The sequence below is a fragment of the Leptosomus discolor genome, chromosome 1, assembly GCF_034619465.1.
Source record: "Leptosomus discolor isolate bLepDis1 chromosome 1, bLepDis1.hap2, whole genome shotgun sequence".
Taxonomy (NCBI): Eukaryota; Metazoa; Chordata; class Aves; order Leptosomiformes; family Leptosomidae; genus Leptosomus; species Leptosomus discolor.
The window spans coordinates 12,235,687-12,252,323 of record NC_141391.1 but is presented as its reverse complement, the minus strand read 5'-3'; the positions used below and the strand labels follow the sequence as shown (position 1 = coordinate 12,252,323).

Below are 16,637 nucleotides of genomic sequence, written 5' to 3'. Positions count from 1 at the left end.
AGCAAAACAAACGCATTTTTCTATACAACACTGTTTCTTCAGGATGCTGCTCCCTGCACAGGTGCCCTTGGCTCTGGGTACCGGAGGGCAGCAGCTTCCCCATCTCCCCACGTGCAGCTTACAGCTGTGAAACAAGAGGGCAGAAAGCTCCCTCTCAATCACCCCTGAAACTTCTGCCTCTGCCCTGATTATTTCCCGTATGAATACCGAACGGCTTTTAGTCCGCCCCAAAATCCACTCTCAGAAACATCTATTGTGGTCATTTTCTTTGGTTGGATTAATTTGATGGGAATATTTCTGTGTCTGGGATATCTGGTACACAGATATATGCACAAGCCATACACGGCACATCCACTGCACATTCCCGTGAAGCACGAGGCTGTACCAACACACTGCCCAAACCGTCTGCGCATCCCCACTAACGGCTGCAGAGCCATGTGGACGGGCACAGACCCCGATCTGCCTCAGACACCTCAAAAAACAGCCCCTTGGAGGAACCGCTGCTCTGACAGAGTGTCTCTAAGCCCAGAAATCCAAGAAAAACAGACAAAATTCTCAGACTCCACCAAAACAAATTTTTCCTGTGATATGCTGTATCATAAGCTTTCTCTCTGCCTTATGCCCTTGAAACCATCCTCAGTCTTCCTGCTTCTCCCTTTCCACAGCATCTCTCAACCTCCTCCTGCCTGGCTCTTGTCTCACCTGTATGGGCCCACATGCCTTCATCTGTCACTGCTTCATGTTTTTCCTTAAAAGAACCTTTTTCACTGACAAAACATCACATAATTATCATGAAACTAATTTGCTGCAAGTTCTCTCCTACCCATGATACAACAGTAACATTTTTCTTAGGCACAAATGCCTAGCACTTAATACTTTGAGGCATGCAGCCTGGCTTTGCCTATTTTTATTACAAAGAATAAGAGTTTTTGTCACCTCCAATCTCCATCTCAGGGTGCATGACTGCTCTGCACTGTTGCACTGCTAATGGAAAGCTCTGTGAGGAACTGAGAAATGATCCCTGCACATCCTGCCTTGCCAGACTTCTTTTTCAGGGAGTTTCTCCTATTACTGGAGTTTTACCACAGTATTAATTCTATGTTTGCAGTATTACCAAGGATGAGCATTAAGAAAACCTCTAGATCCTTTCCTTCATCTCATTATGAGACTGGCTTAAAAATGGTAACTTTTAGGAACCTGCTGCTGAGTCTTTTCATATAACTTGGGTTGGGGATGTTTAAGTGTCATGTTTTCAGCCTGTTTTCCATAAATATAGGGACTAGAAAACTGCTTTTGCTTTCCTACTGAAAACTAAGATTTGCATTTACTAATCTGACTTAATAAGCTCCTACTCTTAGGGAAAAACAAACACGAGTTTCATGACAAAATTGCAACAGCTGATGGGAGCGTATTTAGGCACCATTTTTCCCTCCTCCTCTAATAATGACTATTGCAGTCTCAGCAGACAACTGTACACACAGCAGCTAAAACAAGCTGCATCCCATCTCCTCAGTTTTCTGCCTGAGCATCTCATCAAAAGACATGAGAGGGTACAGACTGTGCTTGCAAAACTCCCAGGTTGGCAGTGGGGTGCAACCCTTGCTCTGCCCCAGGGGAAGAGTCACAAACACCAGTGCATAAATGCAGTCAGCAACAGAGGATTTCCAAGGAAAACCTTTTATGGGCTTTCAGAGGGGTGTTATAGGCTGCTATCCTCATATCGAGGTCATTACTGTGCATGCCCCAGCAGCCCACAGAACATGACTGGAGGACCTGCTTTACATGTGCCCATTTTTCTATTCTTGGAAGCACTCTGCATTGCATTAGTAACATTTAGCTCTCTGGCCTAGCCAGGAGACACTCCAAGCATCCAGCCCATCTTATGAGATAGGATCCGAAAAGCTATATTTGTTTGTAAGCTGTGAATTGATAGCAGTAATATGCTGAGTGCACAGGCAAAGTTTCATTGCTAGATATTTATCAGTAGAAGCACTGAGCATGTTTACGTGCTGGAAAATGACTCAAATTGAGTCCATCCTGGGGATTTAATTCCCCCGGTAGCTACCAGTACATGGGAACATGGCCAGGCTGCCTCTAGACGAAAACAGCGGACCCCAGTTTGCAATTTGCGCTGTGCAACTTACCCCATTTGAACTCTTCCCAAGGATGACAAGACTTACATAGCAATGCTATTTTCTTAACAGATCATCCCCCTGGGTTCGCAGCAGTATCCACATGTCCTTGTGGCATCTGCTAATATGGCAAAGCTAACAGATCATTAGATTCTCTTCTGGTTTGTGCACGCAGGCACAATTATCAGTGAAGTTGCTGTGCTGGCATCGTTACTGCTGGTGGGAGCTAGGAGAAGGCTCTCCTGCATTTGGAGCAGCTGGTGGACGCTGCAGGGCTGGCAGCAAGGCATGCTGAGCAGTATCAAACACGGCACTGCTAATAGAGGCGGCCGGTTCTCCACCTAAGGATTTGCAGTTGCAGCTCATCTTCCAAGGAAACACTTGGTGCAATAAATAAATAAAACAGAGGGATCAGTTGTACACAGCATTTAGCTTCAATAGGATTTAATCCCGCAAGGTACTGCACAGCTCCCAGGCGGTCAAGCCCTCCTGGAAGCGTGCTGAAGATGCTCAGGATGCACGAGAAGCCACGTGCTGTCTTGTACCAGCTGCTTGGGTTTTGGTTTGGCTGGTCACACGGAGCCGTCAGCACATGGCAGGGAAATGCTGCGGCACTGTGCTCAGTCATTACAGGAACCTAAAACTTGACAGGAAAGGATGTTTTTCATAGCAGTAGAAGTTGTAAAATCTTTTTCTCTTCCATCCTTTGTGAAAAGGAGGGTCCAGTTCTGTTCTGCCTCCCAGACAGTCAACCCCTGTCATTGACAGTGAGTCAGCAGAGGTTGCTCTGGACTTACCCTAGCCAAGAAAAGAATCTGGCTTCTCTAAGAAGCGTGCGTCTCCAGAGGTGAACCCCGCAAGCAACACTTCACAATTTCAGATAAATATTTATCAAAAGTAAGCTAGGTTGTGTTATCCACTGCCTGGTTCTGGTGCTCAGATAGAAAAAATAATAGCCTAAACAATCCAGTCTGCAGCTTAAATAAGAGTATGTGATGAATTAGCTGAGTAAAACCAAGCCATAAGGACAATAACAATTCATAGCAAGGTATTCATCTCCACTCCAGCACATACGTATGTGTGCGTATACATATATGCACCTTCAGAACAGATTAGCACAGTACTCACTCTGGGCAACATAAAGGCCCTCTGTTGACTTATCCTCATGCCCATCGAAGTCTCTGCTGGCTAGCTGCCTATTGGCCGTCTCCAGTCGTTCTGCAAAAAACAGGAAATACTTTAAGTATAAATATATGTATATAAAATTGTAGGCCAACAAGAAAATAAGATGCATGCCAGCAGAGCAGTATAAATAGACTCTCTGAAGGAGGGCATTAAAATGGAGGCTGACACATACATAAAAGATGAGGCCTTTGACCTCTTCCATGAAGCTGTGTCGTTCAGATTTACAGAAACTGGGGGAAAAGCCTCTGCCATTCATGGCTGACGTGCCCAGGCAGTTTATCTCTCGCTGTCCAAAATGCACAAGGCATTTGCAATCTGAATTACCCAGCTTTGCAAGGGGATGGGTGCCTTGCTGCAGCAGAGCGCTGCCTCTGGTGCAGCGAGACGCCCTGTGGGAAGGCAGCCCCCAGCCCAGCGACACCAATCCTTGGGGATGCCCTGGGAAAGGAGCTTTCTGCAGCAGGGACAGCTTCCCCTGGCAAGGTTCTGCCTTCAGGTGCCTCCCTCCTCCAGAAAGACCATGCGACCTTCCTTGCACCATTGCAAAAAGCATAAGCCAGCTTGCCGAAGGCATCTCACTGCATGAGAAGTATACCCCCAATTTTATGTTTTTAATACAAAAATATTGATACTTGCTACTGGTTCGTGAAGGTACTGAACTTTGAGATTTATGGGTTGTACAGCATTGCTCTATACTGTAACTTGCTCTTCAGCTCGTTAGAGCTGGATGAGACTTCAAGACTGGTGGCCTTGCTGTCAAATCAGTATTTGCAAGTGCTAAACACAAAGGCACCATCTGAAGCTGACTCTCGTATTTTGCCAGCAGGTTTTCTTGCCAGCAGGGGCGTGACAGCAGTTTTGTCTTACGCCAATGAGCAGGGCTCGATTCCTCAAGACATTAATCTAAAATGTGTGAAGCTACTCCTCTAAAGCCTGCTGTTATGGGGCTTGTGAGAAGTGAAACACCATGCCAACCACGGAAAAAAAACCCACACAAGTTAAGTGTAACGTACCACGGAGATCCCTGTTGAAGTCATGAAGTCTCCTAATTTCTCCTTCGAGTTTGTTTCTCATTGCTTTGTCCAGAGACTCCCTCTTAGTGGTGGTCTTGACCAAGCCCTCATAAGCTTCTGAAATCCTCTGAATCTCTATTTCAAACTGAAAGGAGAGAGAGCTCCTGTTAAAGCCCAGCAGGAACATGTCCCGTCCCAGTGTCTGCCTAGTGCATTTCGATGGGGTGCAGGGGTCGAGGCAATGCTCATGCCGAGCGTCACGCCAGCCACCAGCTCTACAATGACCAATCTCCCCAGCGGAGGATGGTGTGAAGCCCTGTCAGTGCTGGAAGTTCCCAAACTGATCCAAAACTTAGCTCTGAGCTCTGCATGCCATCAAAAGTGTTTTAGGCTCAGCTCTGACATACCAGTTTCGAACTACTGTGGTCCACTCCTTTCTGTCCTTGACTGAAGACTGTTCTACACAAGAAGCAACTCTCTATAGCAGACCAAACCAATTGTTTCGGGTTGTCAATCTTCTTAACCCCACCTCCTTGAAATCTGTCAAACTGCAGGCAGGCAGAGGAAGCCCTTAGCAGTGAACTTGCATCTTAAGACCTGAGCCCAAAAGACTGACAGGAGGATAGTCCCAGGCAGAGTTTTGCTGTTCAGGTCAATCCATCAAACTCTTTTAATACGTTAATGTTGTGTTAAGTGTTACAGCTTTGCTGAAATCATTGCTGCAGGAATGATCAACACCAACTCGGGAATCTGCTCCTGCATGCCTGGCCCTTGTGTTTGTGGAAGAAAGCTTGATAATGTGCACAGGCTGGAAAACCAGGAGATATATATATAGCCTCGCACATACCTTTCTAAATCTGGCGCTTTTGTAGCCTCTTGAATCGTGGACGGGACGAATTTGCAATTTGTGAAGCCAGGGTGCGAGCCCACTTCCACTTGCTGTGGAGGTAGGTCCCTCCCCGGGGCTCGTTAAGCTTTAGGTGTAATTTGCCAGCTGCAGCACTTGCAGAATAAAAGCGCCAGAGACACTGGAGCTCTCACTCCGCTGTCTGTGTAGGAACCTACAGCCAGGCCGCAGCAGCACGGACCTGCACTTCCCACAACGCCAGGGCCACTCTGCCTGGATGTGGCCCACGGGCACACAGCACCTCCAAGCCACGCACTGAGGAAAGCCTGGCAGACCTGTGATGGGGAAACCTGGTTACCTTCCCTGATTTCTACTTTCAGTTTGTTCAGGCACAAAAGCTGAAACAAGTGGTGATGTGCAAAGCCCACAGTGGGGCCCCCGTGACACCAGCAGCTTTGGATTAGTACCTTGCTGGGTATCGCATCACCTGTCACATTGGCGGTGATTTAACAGCTCGCAGGTATTTCACATGCACACAAGATCCATTTGTAGATTAGTTTTGAGCTGACAATTCTCCAGAGCTCCAGTTGAGTATGACCTGTTGAACCAGCCATATCCCACACTATCACCTTCCTTCCTGGGTGAACTACAAACTTTGCAGATTATTCTCACTTTCCATTTTGCTTTCTTAAAGCAGGAGCTCCAGGAAGCCCTGTTACGTTTTCCCTAACCATATAGAGAAAAGCAGGTCCTTCTTCCCCACCCTACTAATGCATGGCCAGACACCAAGTATGTTCCCATCATGAGGACAGCACACTCTGAGGAACGCCACATAAATCCAAACCTGTTTGAAATTCAGACTGAACCTTACTGTGGTTCAAAAAAAGTCAATGAGTTTTATTTTTTCTCATATGCATGGCAACGCAAGCTTGTACAAAGCCTCATCAAAAAGTCTGAACTTTTTTTGAGAAAATCACCTCCAGTGCTCCGTGCAGTTCTGGACCCCACAATTTAAGAAGGTTGTGAAGGTCCTTGAATGTGTCCGAGGAGGACAACAAAGCTGGCGAAAGGTCTGAATGGAATGGTCTATGAGGAGTGGCCAACAACTTTGGGCTTGTCTAGTTTGGAGAAAAGGAGGCTGAGGGGCGACCTCATTGCTCTCTACAGCTTCCTGAGGAGGGGAAGTGCTGATCTCTTCTCCCTGGTATCCAGTGACAGGACACATGGGAATGGTTCAAAGCTGCACCCGGGGAGGTTCTGACTGAACATTAAGAAGCATTTCTTTACCAAGAGTGTGGTCAAACAGTTTCCTAGAGAGGTGGTCGATGCCCCAACCCTGTCAGTGTTTAAGAGGCCTTTGAACAATGCCCTTAATAACATGCTTTAACTTGGTCAGCCCCGAGTTGGTCAGGTGGTTGGACTAGCTGATCATTGTAGGTCCCTTCCAACTGAAACAGTCTGTTCTATTCTATGACTATGACCTACAATCAAAAATCTGTTTCATGTGAATTTTCCAGAATCAAAATGACATGTCAATTAGTTACTCCAATAACAGCACAGTTTCAACTACTTTATTCTGTTTCAGCTTTTTCTTTAGATCATGTGCCCTCCACTAGCAAAATGTTGTATGACATGTAGCCTGTCATGATTTACTTATTCATATAGATTGCAGCGGCTTATGTAGCCTTGATCCTGCTTGATCTGCCAGCAGTATTTGCTTCTATTGATCACAGGCTATTTGACTGCCTTGAGCAGCTTGTAGGTCTCCTTGGTTCTGTCCACAAGCAAAAGTTTTCTCTTCCTCTAAGTAGTTCAGAGGCTACATGCAAGCTATCTTGCATTGCTCTCCTTGACCATTTAAGAAAATTGAGCTTCTCTCTCCTTGAAAGGAAAGTTTGGCTTAGCAAAAATAATTTTTAAAGCACTTTCCTGAATCCTCAACTAGATGATCCCAACCGGACACCATGCTCAGTTGGGTGCCCCGACATCCTGTGCCTCCCCTCTGCTGGGGGAGCCACTATCTTCAGGAGAAAAGGCCTGCTCCAGAGAGCTCCTACCACAGCAAAGCAGATTTGCCAACCCAGCAGGGAGTTTCCACAGCCTGACAGTCCTGCCCAACACTGCTGGTTACCACAAGGGCTCTGCTCTGCCCCATTATCTGCTGTGATTTCCCAAAACACATCACCACACAAGTCTCCTGCAGCCCTGGAGGCAAAGACCTGCTGCAGGAAAACGCAAGAACCTCCATCAGCACTGAACAAAATTAAAGGTGAGCAGAAGAACAGCCATAAATTGTGCTGGTATTTCTCAGCAGCTCTGGGATTTCCTTCCCCTTCTTTAAGGAGGGGAAACAGTTCAGCCTCTTCTCTGCTTGGTAGCTCCTAGAGCCAACTCACTCAACCCACACACACAGCACGGGGAAGAGCCAGTCCAGCCTGGCAATTAAACTTCAGCCAGGTAACACTGCCCAACAAAAAACAAAGAAAAAAAAAAAGATAAAACAACACTTTGCTTTCGCAAAAAAAGCTCAAAACTAAATGTGCACAACCCTTCTTCCCCCCAACTCTTTTTAGGTAATAAAACCAGACAACTCGTCAAACAGCACAGGGATTAATCACCACCTTGTACCTCTCTGCAAAAAGTCTGTTCAGACATGACTGAGAACTTGACAACCCTCAGGGCTCATCTGTTCATACGAACGCCCAGGGAGCCCTCCACGTCAAGCTGATTTTCTATAATTTCTTCTCCTATTCTGCAATGACTAAAAGTGATGGGAATAAAATTGTTATGCACGGACAAACAAGAACTACTCCTCATGACCCTTCCACTTCCAGCAAAAGAGGAGTTTTCACACTCAAAGTATACAATCTAACTCACTGTCACGTTTTCAGAGGGTGGTGTTCGGCTGAAACTGTGGGAACAGAGAAGGACCTGCCCTGTCCTTGTATTCAAACGCAGAAAAAACAGCATGGGAGGGATACTGTGTGTTAAGGCCCTGGTTCAGGACATTTTCCTGAAGAAAGAATGCACTTGAGCATGTGTGTTGCTTTAATACTCTGCTTACATTCCCCTAAAGTCAATGGGACTCGAGTCCACACTTTGTTGTCTGAAGTGAGACTTCAGCCCATGCTTGAATACCTTTCTGTTGGTGTCTGATGCAATCGACTGGTTGGGCATCCAAGATAAAGAAAGAGCCGTTTCCAAGAGTGTAAAAGGAAATTGGAATATTTTTAGGGCATCACACTCAAATACATTTTACTGAACAACGCAGCTTTTGTAAAATTAATAGCTGGAATATTTCTTTTTGCCCACGAAGGCCACAGGGAAGTCAGCGTTAAAAGCTTTGCAGACGTCCTCACAAATAGTTAACACCGCTACAAAAATTTCTCAACTAAGTTTAGGAAATTCTGTGAATAAACTCAACCCATCTGGTTGCACAGGAGGAGGCTGAAAAGACAACAGCAGCTACAAAACAACAGGTCTTTTTTCTAACCTGTTTGAACAGATTGTCACGGATTTTTCCCAAAACTGAGGCTGGGACATGGTCTCTCAGAGCTGCTTCTTCTCCTGTGACGGGTGTCTCCAAAAAAAAAAAATTGAGCTCCTATTTAGACACCTAAATTCACAGAGAAAAGATCTGCAGCCTAAGCCCATTTGTGCATAAGCAATGGGAAGACACAAACAAAATATCAGGGTGGAATCCTAAACAATTCATTTGGTCTGGGCCCTTGGGACCCAGCGCCAGCAGATCTGGGGAGCATCTCTGCTTTGCCTTCAGTGAACTCTCATTTTTAAGCAACTTCTACTTTGATTTGACTTTTCATCTTGTCACCCCAGGCAGTATGCAAGACATGGCCCTTCTCCACTGAAAATGCCAGCTTGCATACAGAAAAGAGGGTGCAGGAACTCTTTGCAAAAGGGATTTTCACTAAAATTTTTACCAAATGGTTGTTTCAGATAAAGGGGCAGTGCTTTTTGAACCAACATGTTCAAAGGTGGGTATCTAACAACAGGTCCTAGAAACCCATAGGGCAGTCACTGAAAGCTGCCCAGACAACCAAGTTAATGCATTGCCAAGTCATGGGCAACGCCACCGACAGCTGGGGTTCCAAAGAGCATGGAGTGCCATGCAAACATATTGTGGTGGACAGTACCGCTCAGGACAGATGTGGCCGTGCTCGTCAAATGCTTCTCACCCGCAGCTCTACTGCCTGTACAGAAGGTGCAGGACCCAACAGCAGACTGCCCATGGGAGACTTCCAAGGAAAGCTCCGGTGAGGCCAGCACAGAAGGATGGAAGGGGGATGTCCCCAACTGAGAGACATGTGATGGGCTGCCCACTTTGCCTTAAAGGCAGGAGAGCCCGTGGGCCATGGGGCACAGGATCACACTTGTGGGAGACCACCACGGAGAGGCAATGGTTAGAGACGGCCACTGGTGCATCCTCACTGCAGTGACGTGACTATGAAGAACAGCTTGGGGGACCCAAAAGCAGGACCACCAAGATGGCTGCCCTGCCCAGACCCCATCCCCACCTCTCCACGTACCTTCTGCAGCTTGTCTGCCTTCTCGTAGTACCCCTCCAGCTCCTGCCGCAGCATGTGGTTCTCCTCGGAGAGCATCTCTACCATCTGCTGCGCCCGCTCCACGATGGCGAAAGCATCGGGAGTCAGCTGCTGGCCCGACGGCGGTGGTGTCGGCGTCTGGGCAGCAGCAGGCGCCGGCAGTGGGGGCAAGGTGCCCGGGAGCAGAGGGCCGGCGGCGGCGGTGGCCTGTGAGGACATGGGGCTGTGCTGCTGGGCTGGCGGCGGCGGGAAGGGCGGTTGGCATTGTCGGCTGCGGGGAAGCACACATGGGGGAGGCGTTAGAGCCGCGTGCCCTCAAAACGCGTGCAGGAGCTTTCGCCTAATGACTGCACGGTTTATTAATAGCGTTATAACTGTACAGTTGTGATTCCGGTCCTTAGTCACTCCTAAATACCAACAATCATAGCAGGGACTGGGGAAATTGTCTCCTTGCCTGCTCTTGACAGTGATGCATACATCTGGCGTGAACGGATAAAGGACGCATTGACTCGAAAACTGCATTTTTGCCTAGGTGCACAGCTAATATTTCAGCAGCCAGCCAGCCTCTCCCTGCCCCCGCTTGCCACAAACCCCACCACTGAGAAGCGTAAGCCGGCGGGCTCGAAGGAAACACAAGGGACGCATTACTCACCCTTCGAACACCGCTCCCTGCCTGGAGCGAGACCGTCTGATCAGCCGAATTGGGAGGCGAAAGGAAGTGATGTGAGCGAAGCAGCGTCCCCGAGCGGCTTTAGCAAGTGGCAAAGGGAAGGGCTGCTGTGGAGCTGCTGGAGGCAGAGCCCCGGTCAATCACGGCAAGCCACGAAAGCCATCTTCCCGCACGAGACCTCATTGTGTCACTCCCCGACTAACGGCATCCATCACCCACCAGGCTTGTGTCGGGGAAGGCTAAGAAGCGAGCTGGCGGCAGACCTGCTTGTGGGCTAGGCTTTCTGATGGCGGGCAGCTCTTTAATCCGCCCGAGTCACAATTTGCAATGGCTGGAGGATAACCCAGGAGGACGTCTTAGCAGCGAGGATAATCCTGCAGGCTGGTGGCCAGGCAGGACCAGAGCCCCTCACTTCCGTCCTGCATTTCATCCCCGCGAGCTCAAGAAGAGATACCGCCCCTGTTTCAAAAGGGGGAAATTCAGGCAGGGAGCAACTCAATGCTTGTCTGCACCAGATCCATCTCCATCCCTTCATCCACCGCACAGGCAGCCTTGGAGCCTTGGCCAGGGCGAGTGGCGCCACACAGAGCCTCGCTGTGCACAGGCTGAGCCACTCCTCGGCCCAGATGCCAAAGTTATGAAATTTCTACACCACGCTTGTCTAAGAGACTCAACCAACACCACGGGGGACATCTATGTCAGAGCCCAGTGTGGCTGGAAAATAAGCTGGCTGCTGGACCCCACCTGAAGTCTGCAATCAAGCACCTTCTGAGAGTTGTATTTTAGCTTAACCACAAGCTATTAGGCTTGCTGTAGCTTTTATTTCTGTACCCTGTACGAGGCAGGAGACCTAACGAAGAGATGTATTTACCCCACTTGGCCTCAAAAGATCCATGAATGCTATTTTTTAGACAGAAGACTTTGTGCTCTATAAATACATAATAAATATGATTACCGTTGTCTTCAGCACCTCAAAGCAGCATTTTCAAAACCTAAGAAAGGCCTGATCCTACTGACAATTGCCCATCCCTGCCTTCAACTGCAGCAGAACAAGATGAAAAGTGAAGTCGGTTTTAAAGCCCTACCCTAAAAGTGAACAAGATTGTCCCCACCAAGCCACATGACAGCGTGAAAAGCCATCGATTCAGCTGTATCTTCTGTCCAAACTAGAGAGAAATCAAATGGGGCCCTGCAGCCCCCCAGAAGTGGTGAACATACAGCCCCGCACTCCCATCCCAGCTCTCACGCTCTGCCCAATGCATCTGCTGTGGCACAGAAAGGTATTGAAATGGAGCAAAGACCAGCAACGAGGTCACTCCCAAGCACGAGCACACTGCTACCCTGCCCAGCAGCACAGACCCTGGTCCAGGTTCAGCGTCCTTAGGAGGAAGATCCCAGCCAAGCTTCCTGCAGTCAGCAATGGGAAAGCCTGTGCTGAGCTCACACTGGCCTCAAGACAGCTTCTACCTACACAGCACAGACATACCCTAGGGCTGTGTCTCCCCTGGTAAACATCCATGGAGGCAGCTCAGGAGCACAGGAAAGGGGCCATTCCCCCTGGGCAGCTCCCAGGGCCAGCAGGGTTTGCTCTCAGCCCCAGGAATGTTACCTCTCCCACAGAAGTGTGGCCTAATGACTAAGGAGCTAAAGATCTACTGACAGTCGATAAAACTTTCCAAAGGACAGGAAGGCAGGGAGATGCTGTAAGATGCCTTACATATGGCAAATAAAACATACAGTAATTCATACAATCATAGAGTGGTTTGGGTTGGAAGAGACCTTTAAAGATCATCTAGTCGAAGCCCTCTGCCATAAGCATGAACATCTTTCACTACACCAGGTTGCTCAAAAGCCCCATCTAACCCGACCTTGAACACTTCCAGGGAGGGGGCATCCACAGCTTCTCTGGGAAACCTGTCCCAGTGTGTCACCACCCTCATCGTAAAAAACTGTATTCCATATATCCAATCTAAATCTACTGTCTTTTAGTTTAAAACTGTTGCCCCTTGTCCTACCACCACAGACCCTGGTAAAAGTCTCTCTCTCTTTCTTGTAGGCCCCTTTAAGTACTGAAAGGTCATGATAAGGTCTCCTCAGAGACTTCTCCCCGCTGAACAACCCCACTCTCAGCTTCTCACAGGAGAGGTGTTCCAGCCCTCTGGCCATTTTCGTGGCCCTTCTCTGGACTCACTCAAGCAGGTCCGTGTCTTTCTTGTCCTGGGGGCCCCAGAGCTGGACACAGCACTGCACGTGGGGTCTCACCAAGAGCAGAGGGGGATAATCACCTCCCTCAACCTGCTGGCCACACTTCTTTTGATGCAGCCCAGGATACAGTTGGCTTTCCGGGCTGCAAGCAGACATTGCTGGCGCTTGTTCAATTTCCTGTCCACCAGTAACTCCAAGTCCTTCTTCACAGGGCTGCTCTCAATCCATTCATCCTTCAGCCTGCACTGATATTGGGGATTGCCCCAACCCAGGTGCAGGATCTTGCACTTGGCTTTGTTGAACTTCATGAGGTTTGCACAAGCCCACCTCTCCAGCCTATCAAGGTCCCTCTGGATGGCATCCCTTCCCTCAAGCAAATCACCTGCACTGTACAGCTTGGTGCCATCTGCAAACTTGCTCAGGGTGCACTGAACCCCACTGTCTACTGTCACTGATGAAGACATTAAACAGTATAGGTCCCAGTAAGGACCCTTGAGAGACTACTCATTACTGGTTTCCAGTTGGACATTGAGCCATTGACTGTAACTCTTTGGAAGTGGTCAACCAGCTGAGTTCTTATCCATCTAACAGACCATCCATCAAATCCATATTTTTCCAATTTAAAGGCAAGGATGTTGTGGGGGACCATACCAAAGGCCTTACAGAAGCCTAGCCAGATGACATTCGTAGCTCTTTCCTTATCCACTGATGCAGTCACTCGACCATAGAAGGTCACTGGATTAGTCAGGCTTGATTTGCCCTTGGTGAAGTCATGTTGGTTGTCTCTAATCACCTCTCTATCTTCCAAATGTTTTGACATAGCTCCCAGGAAGAAGAGAGCAAAGTTTTGTCTGTCACAGCTAGTGAAGGTTCTGCCCATGCTGGCCCCACACCTTAGGCCAGAAGATGACAGTAATGGTCTCTGTGTGGAGTTGCTCAGCAAATCGCAAGGACAGCAAGCCATTGACACAGCTCACACACCATCACCACAGTGCCCCCTTCTTTTGGTGCCCCAGTGTGTAAATCCCAACAAGGGACCTCATGCCCATCATGGGACTGGAATATTCTTTTGCTTGAAAACCCGAACAATAAAGAACATCGTGAGCAGTGGAGCAACAGATGTCATTCAGGATGCAAAAGATGCTCCACAAGTGCATATAAACACAGTCAAATACATGGTGCCTCCTCAGCACTACTGACAGCCAGTCTGCGCTTGCGCATTTTACCACAGCGATTAACTGAGCTAAGTGTGAGGTTTGTTTGTCTTTACCAAAACAAAGGCCACAGCTGATCTAAACAAGTAAATGCCTGGCTGTCTGGACACAGTTATACCACTACAAAGAAACGGATTTGCTACAGGTGCAGATTTTCCCATTTCTTTATGGGAATAGCTTAGAGTAAAATAATTATATTGATCTCTGAATCTAAACCAGTGGAGAAATAGCAATTACTAATGGGTTTCATGGCAAGCTTTTGGTAGCAGGGGCGCTACCGTGGTGGCTTCTGCAAGAAATTGCTAGAAACCTCCCCTCTGTTCGATAAAGCCAATGCCAGGAAGCTCCGAGATGAACCCACCGCTGGCCAAGGGCAAGCCAATCAGCAACAGTGGTGGCACATCTGGGATAACGTATTTAAGAAAGGGAACAAGTTACTGTGCAGGAGCAATTGCAGCTGGAGAGAGGAGTGAGAATATGTGAGAGAAACAACTCTTGAGATACCCAGGTCAGTGAAGGAGGAGGAGGTGGTGCTCCAGGTGCCAGAGCAGAGATTCCCCTGCAGCCTATGGTGAAGACCATGGTGAGGCAGGCTGTCCCTCTGCAGCCCATGGAGGTCCATGGCGGAGTAGAAGTCTGCCTGCAGTCTGTGGAGGACCCCACACTCGAGCAGGCAGATGCCCAAAGGAGGCTGTGACCCCACGGGAAGCCCTGGAGCAGGCTCCTGCCAGGACCTGTGGACCCGTCGAGACAGAGGAGCCCACGCTGGAGCAGGTTTGCTGGTAGGACTTGTGACCCCGTGGGGGACCCACGCTGGAGCAGTCTATTCCTGAGGGACTGCACCTGTGGAAGGGACCCACGCTGGAGCAATTCATAAAGAACCGCAGCCCGTGGGAAGGACTCACATTGGAGAAGTTCATGGAGGACTGTCTCCTGTGGGAAGGACCCCACACTGGAGCAGGGGAAGAGTGTGAGGAGTCCTGCCCCTGAGAAGGAAGGAGCGGCAGAGACAACATGTGATGAACGGACCACAACTCCCATTCCCCGTCCCCCTGCGCCGCTCAGGGGGAGGAGGCAGAGAAATCAGGAGTGAAGTTGAGCCTGGAAAGGAGGGAGGGGTGGAGGGAAGGCGTTAAGATTTATTTAAGGTTTATTTCTCATTATCCTATTCTGATTTGATTGAAAATAAACTAATTTCCCCAAGGTGAGTCTGTTTTGCCTGTGACAGTAATTGGCAAGTGACATCCCTGTCCTAATCTCGACCCACGAGCCTTTCAATGTATTTTCTCTCACCTGTTCAGCTGAGGAGGGGAGTGACAGAACAGCTTTGGTGGGCACCTGGGGTCCATCAGCTACCGTCAACCCACCACAGAATTTTTCTTTTTCTTAATGAAATAGTACATTATTTAGTCATGGATACACCCTTTAAACACTTGCAGGAACTCCTGACACTACTTTCAGTAAATCTCAATCTCCCATCAATTTAACCTTTTCACATGTACTTCAGTCTGCCTAGCTTTATACCACAGAGGGAGGAGAGCTCCCTAGGACTTCCATTTTCTTGAACTACAAACCATTTGTTGAGCTACTAAAGATACACCCTGTAGCAGCAGCCAGGCACCAGAGTCTCAATAATCAGGGCCACAGGAGACATTCTCCAAAGTGTTTTCGAGCTTGGAAACTAAACCAGCAAAACCAATATTACATCTCTTGAAGTGCATCTGTTCAACATAACGAACACATTTCTAACTTGCCTTTTACTTGCTTAATCTGTCCCAATTTAATTATGAGTAAGCCTACTGCAAAATCTCAAAGTGTATATGCAATAAAATCAACACAGCAATTCATACTAACAAATCAACATTTGTAGAAATAGGAGAGTTATAACATCAGCTTAGTTCACATCCAACCACTCACATAAAGCTCCAAAGAAATGAAGCAATCAGGATTATCCTGAGCTCTTTCGGACTTAGTAAAGAATGACATTCTCAAAATGCTTCTACTGTATTTTAAATGTTGATCTTACTCCGCATTAGAGTAGGTTAAAGTCTTTCAGCCAAACATGTTTTCATCGAAAATCGTCGTTCTTAAAAGCATGAAACTGTGAAACATTACGAGTTTTGGATATCTCTGCAACACTGCAGCCACACTTCTACTGAAAACATATTTTTTGTTGACATTGTTGTAGAAGTAGGGCTCCTATACACTTATGCAATGCAAAGAAGAAAAAAAAGAAACAAAAAAAAGAAACCAGGTTTTCGAACAGAGAGGACTAGGCAGGCAGTGAGCCTTTTGATGGCTACCATGCTAGGGTCACCAGACTGTACTCTCTCTTTTAAGTGAGGTACAGCTTGCAATATATGTAATAGCTTGCTATATACAGCAAGCAATACAGTGTCTTCAGCAAAATCCTTGACCATAGCCCTCATTTTCATGAGAAGGCCCATAGAATTTAGCAAGGCCACCCGAGCCCCAAATTTCAGCATGATCTTAATACACCTCTTATACTGGAACCCCTGGGAGCAAGAATGACCAACACAGAGGAATTTGGGGGTGAATTTGTAGCTGTATGTAGGAGAACAAACCCCTGAAAGGCCAATTAATAATGAAGTCCACTAGCTGTGGACCACCAGGAAATCATAAATACAGAATAGGTATTGCTCGATAAAGCAGGGCAGTATAAGGAAATAATTAAATGAAAATGCCTATAAATGTTCTGGAAAGGAAAGTTCACCACTGCCCTGCTACAGGTACAATGCAGCTCTTCTCTACATACGGATGAAGAGTGGCCAGTTGAAGAAACACT

General features: G+C 47.8%; 1 protein-coding gene across 3 annotated transcripts in view; it reads right to left on the bottom strand.

Annotated features, from left to right (window-relative positions):
* AMOTL1 (angiomotin like 1) overlaps window positions 1-16,637 on the bottom strand; it is a 73,533-nt gene that overhangs the window by 22,641 nt on the left and 34,255 nt on the right. For 2 of the 3 annotated variants that reach the window (XM_086481727.1, XM_086481728.1), the window contains 3 exons: window positions 9,725-10,013; window positions 4,331-4,475; window positions 3,261-3,350 (listed from right to left, as the gene is read on the bottom strand). In XM_086481727.1, coding sequence (XP_086337853.1) covers window positions 3,261-3,350; window positions 4,331-4,475; window positions 9,725-10,013 — 524 coding nt within the window. Of the gene's footprint in view, window positions 1-2,885; window positions 2,888-3,260; window positions 3,351-4,330; window positions 4,476-9,724; window positions 10,014-16,637 lie in introns of all 3 variants that reach the window. The other variant, XM_086481729.1, reaches the window with a different exon arrangement.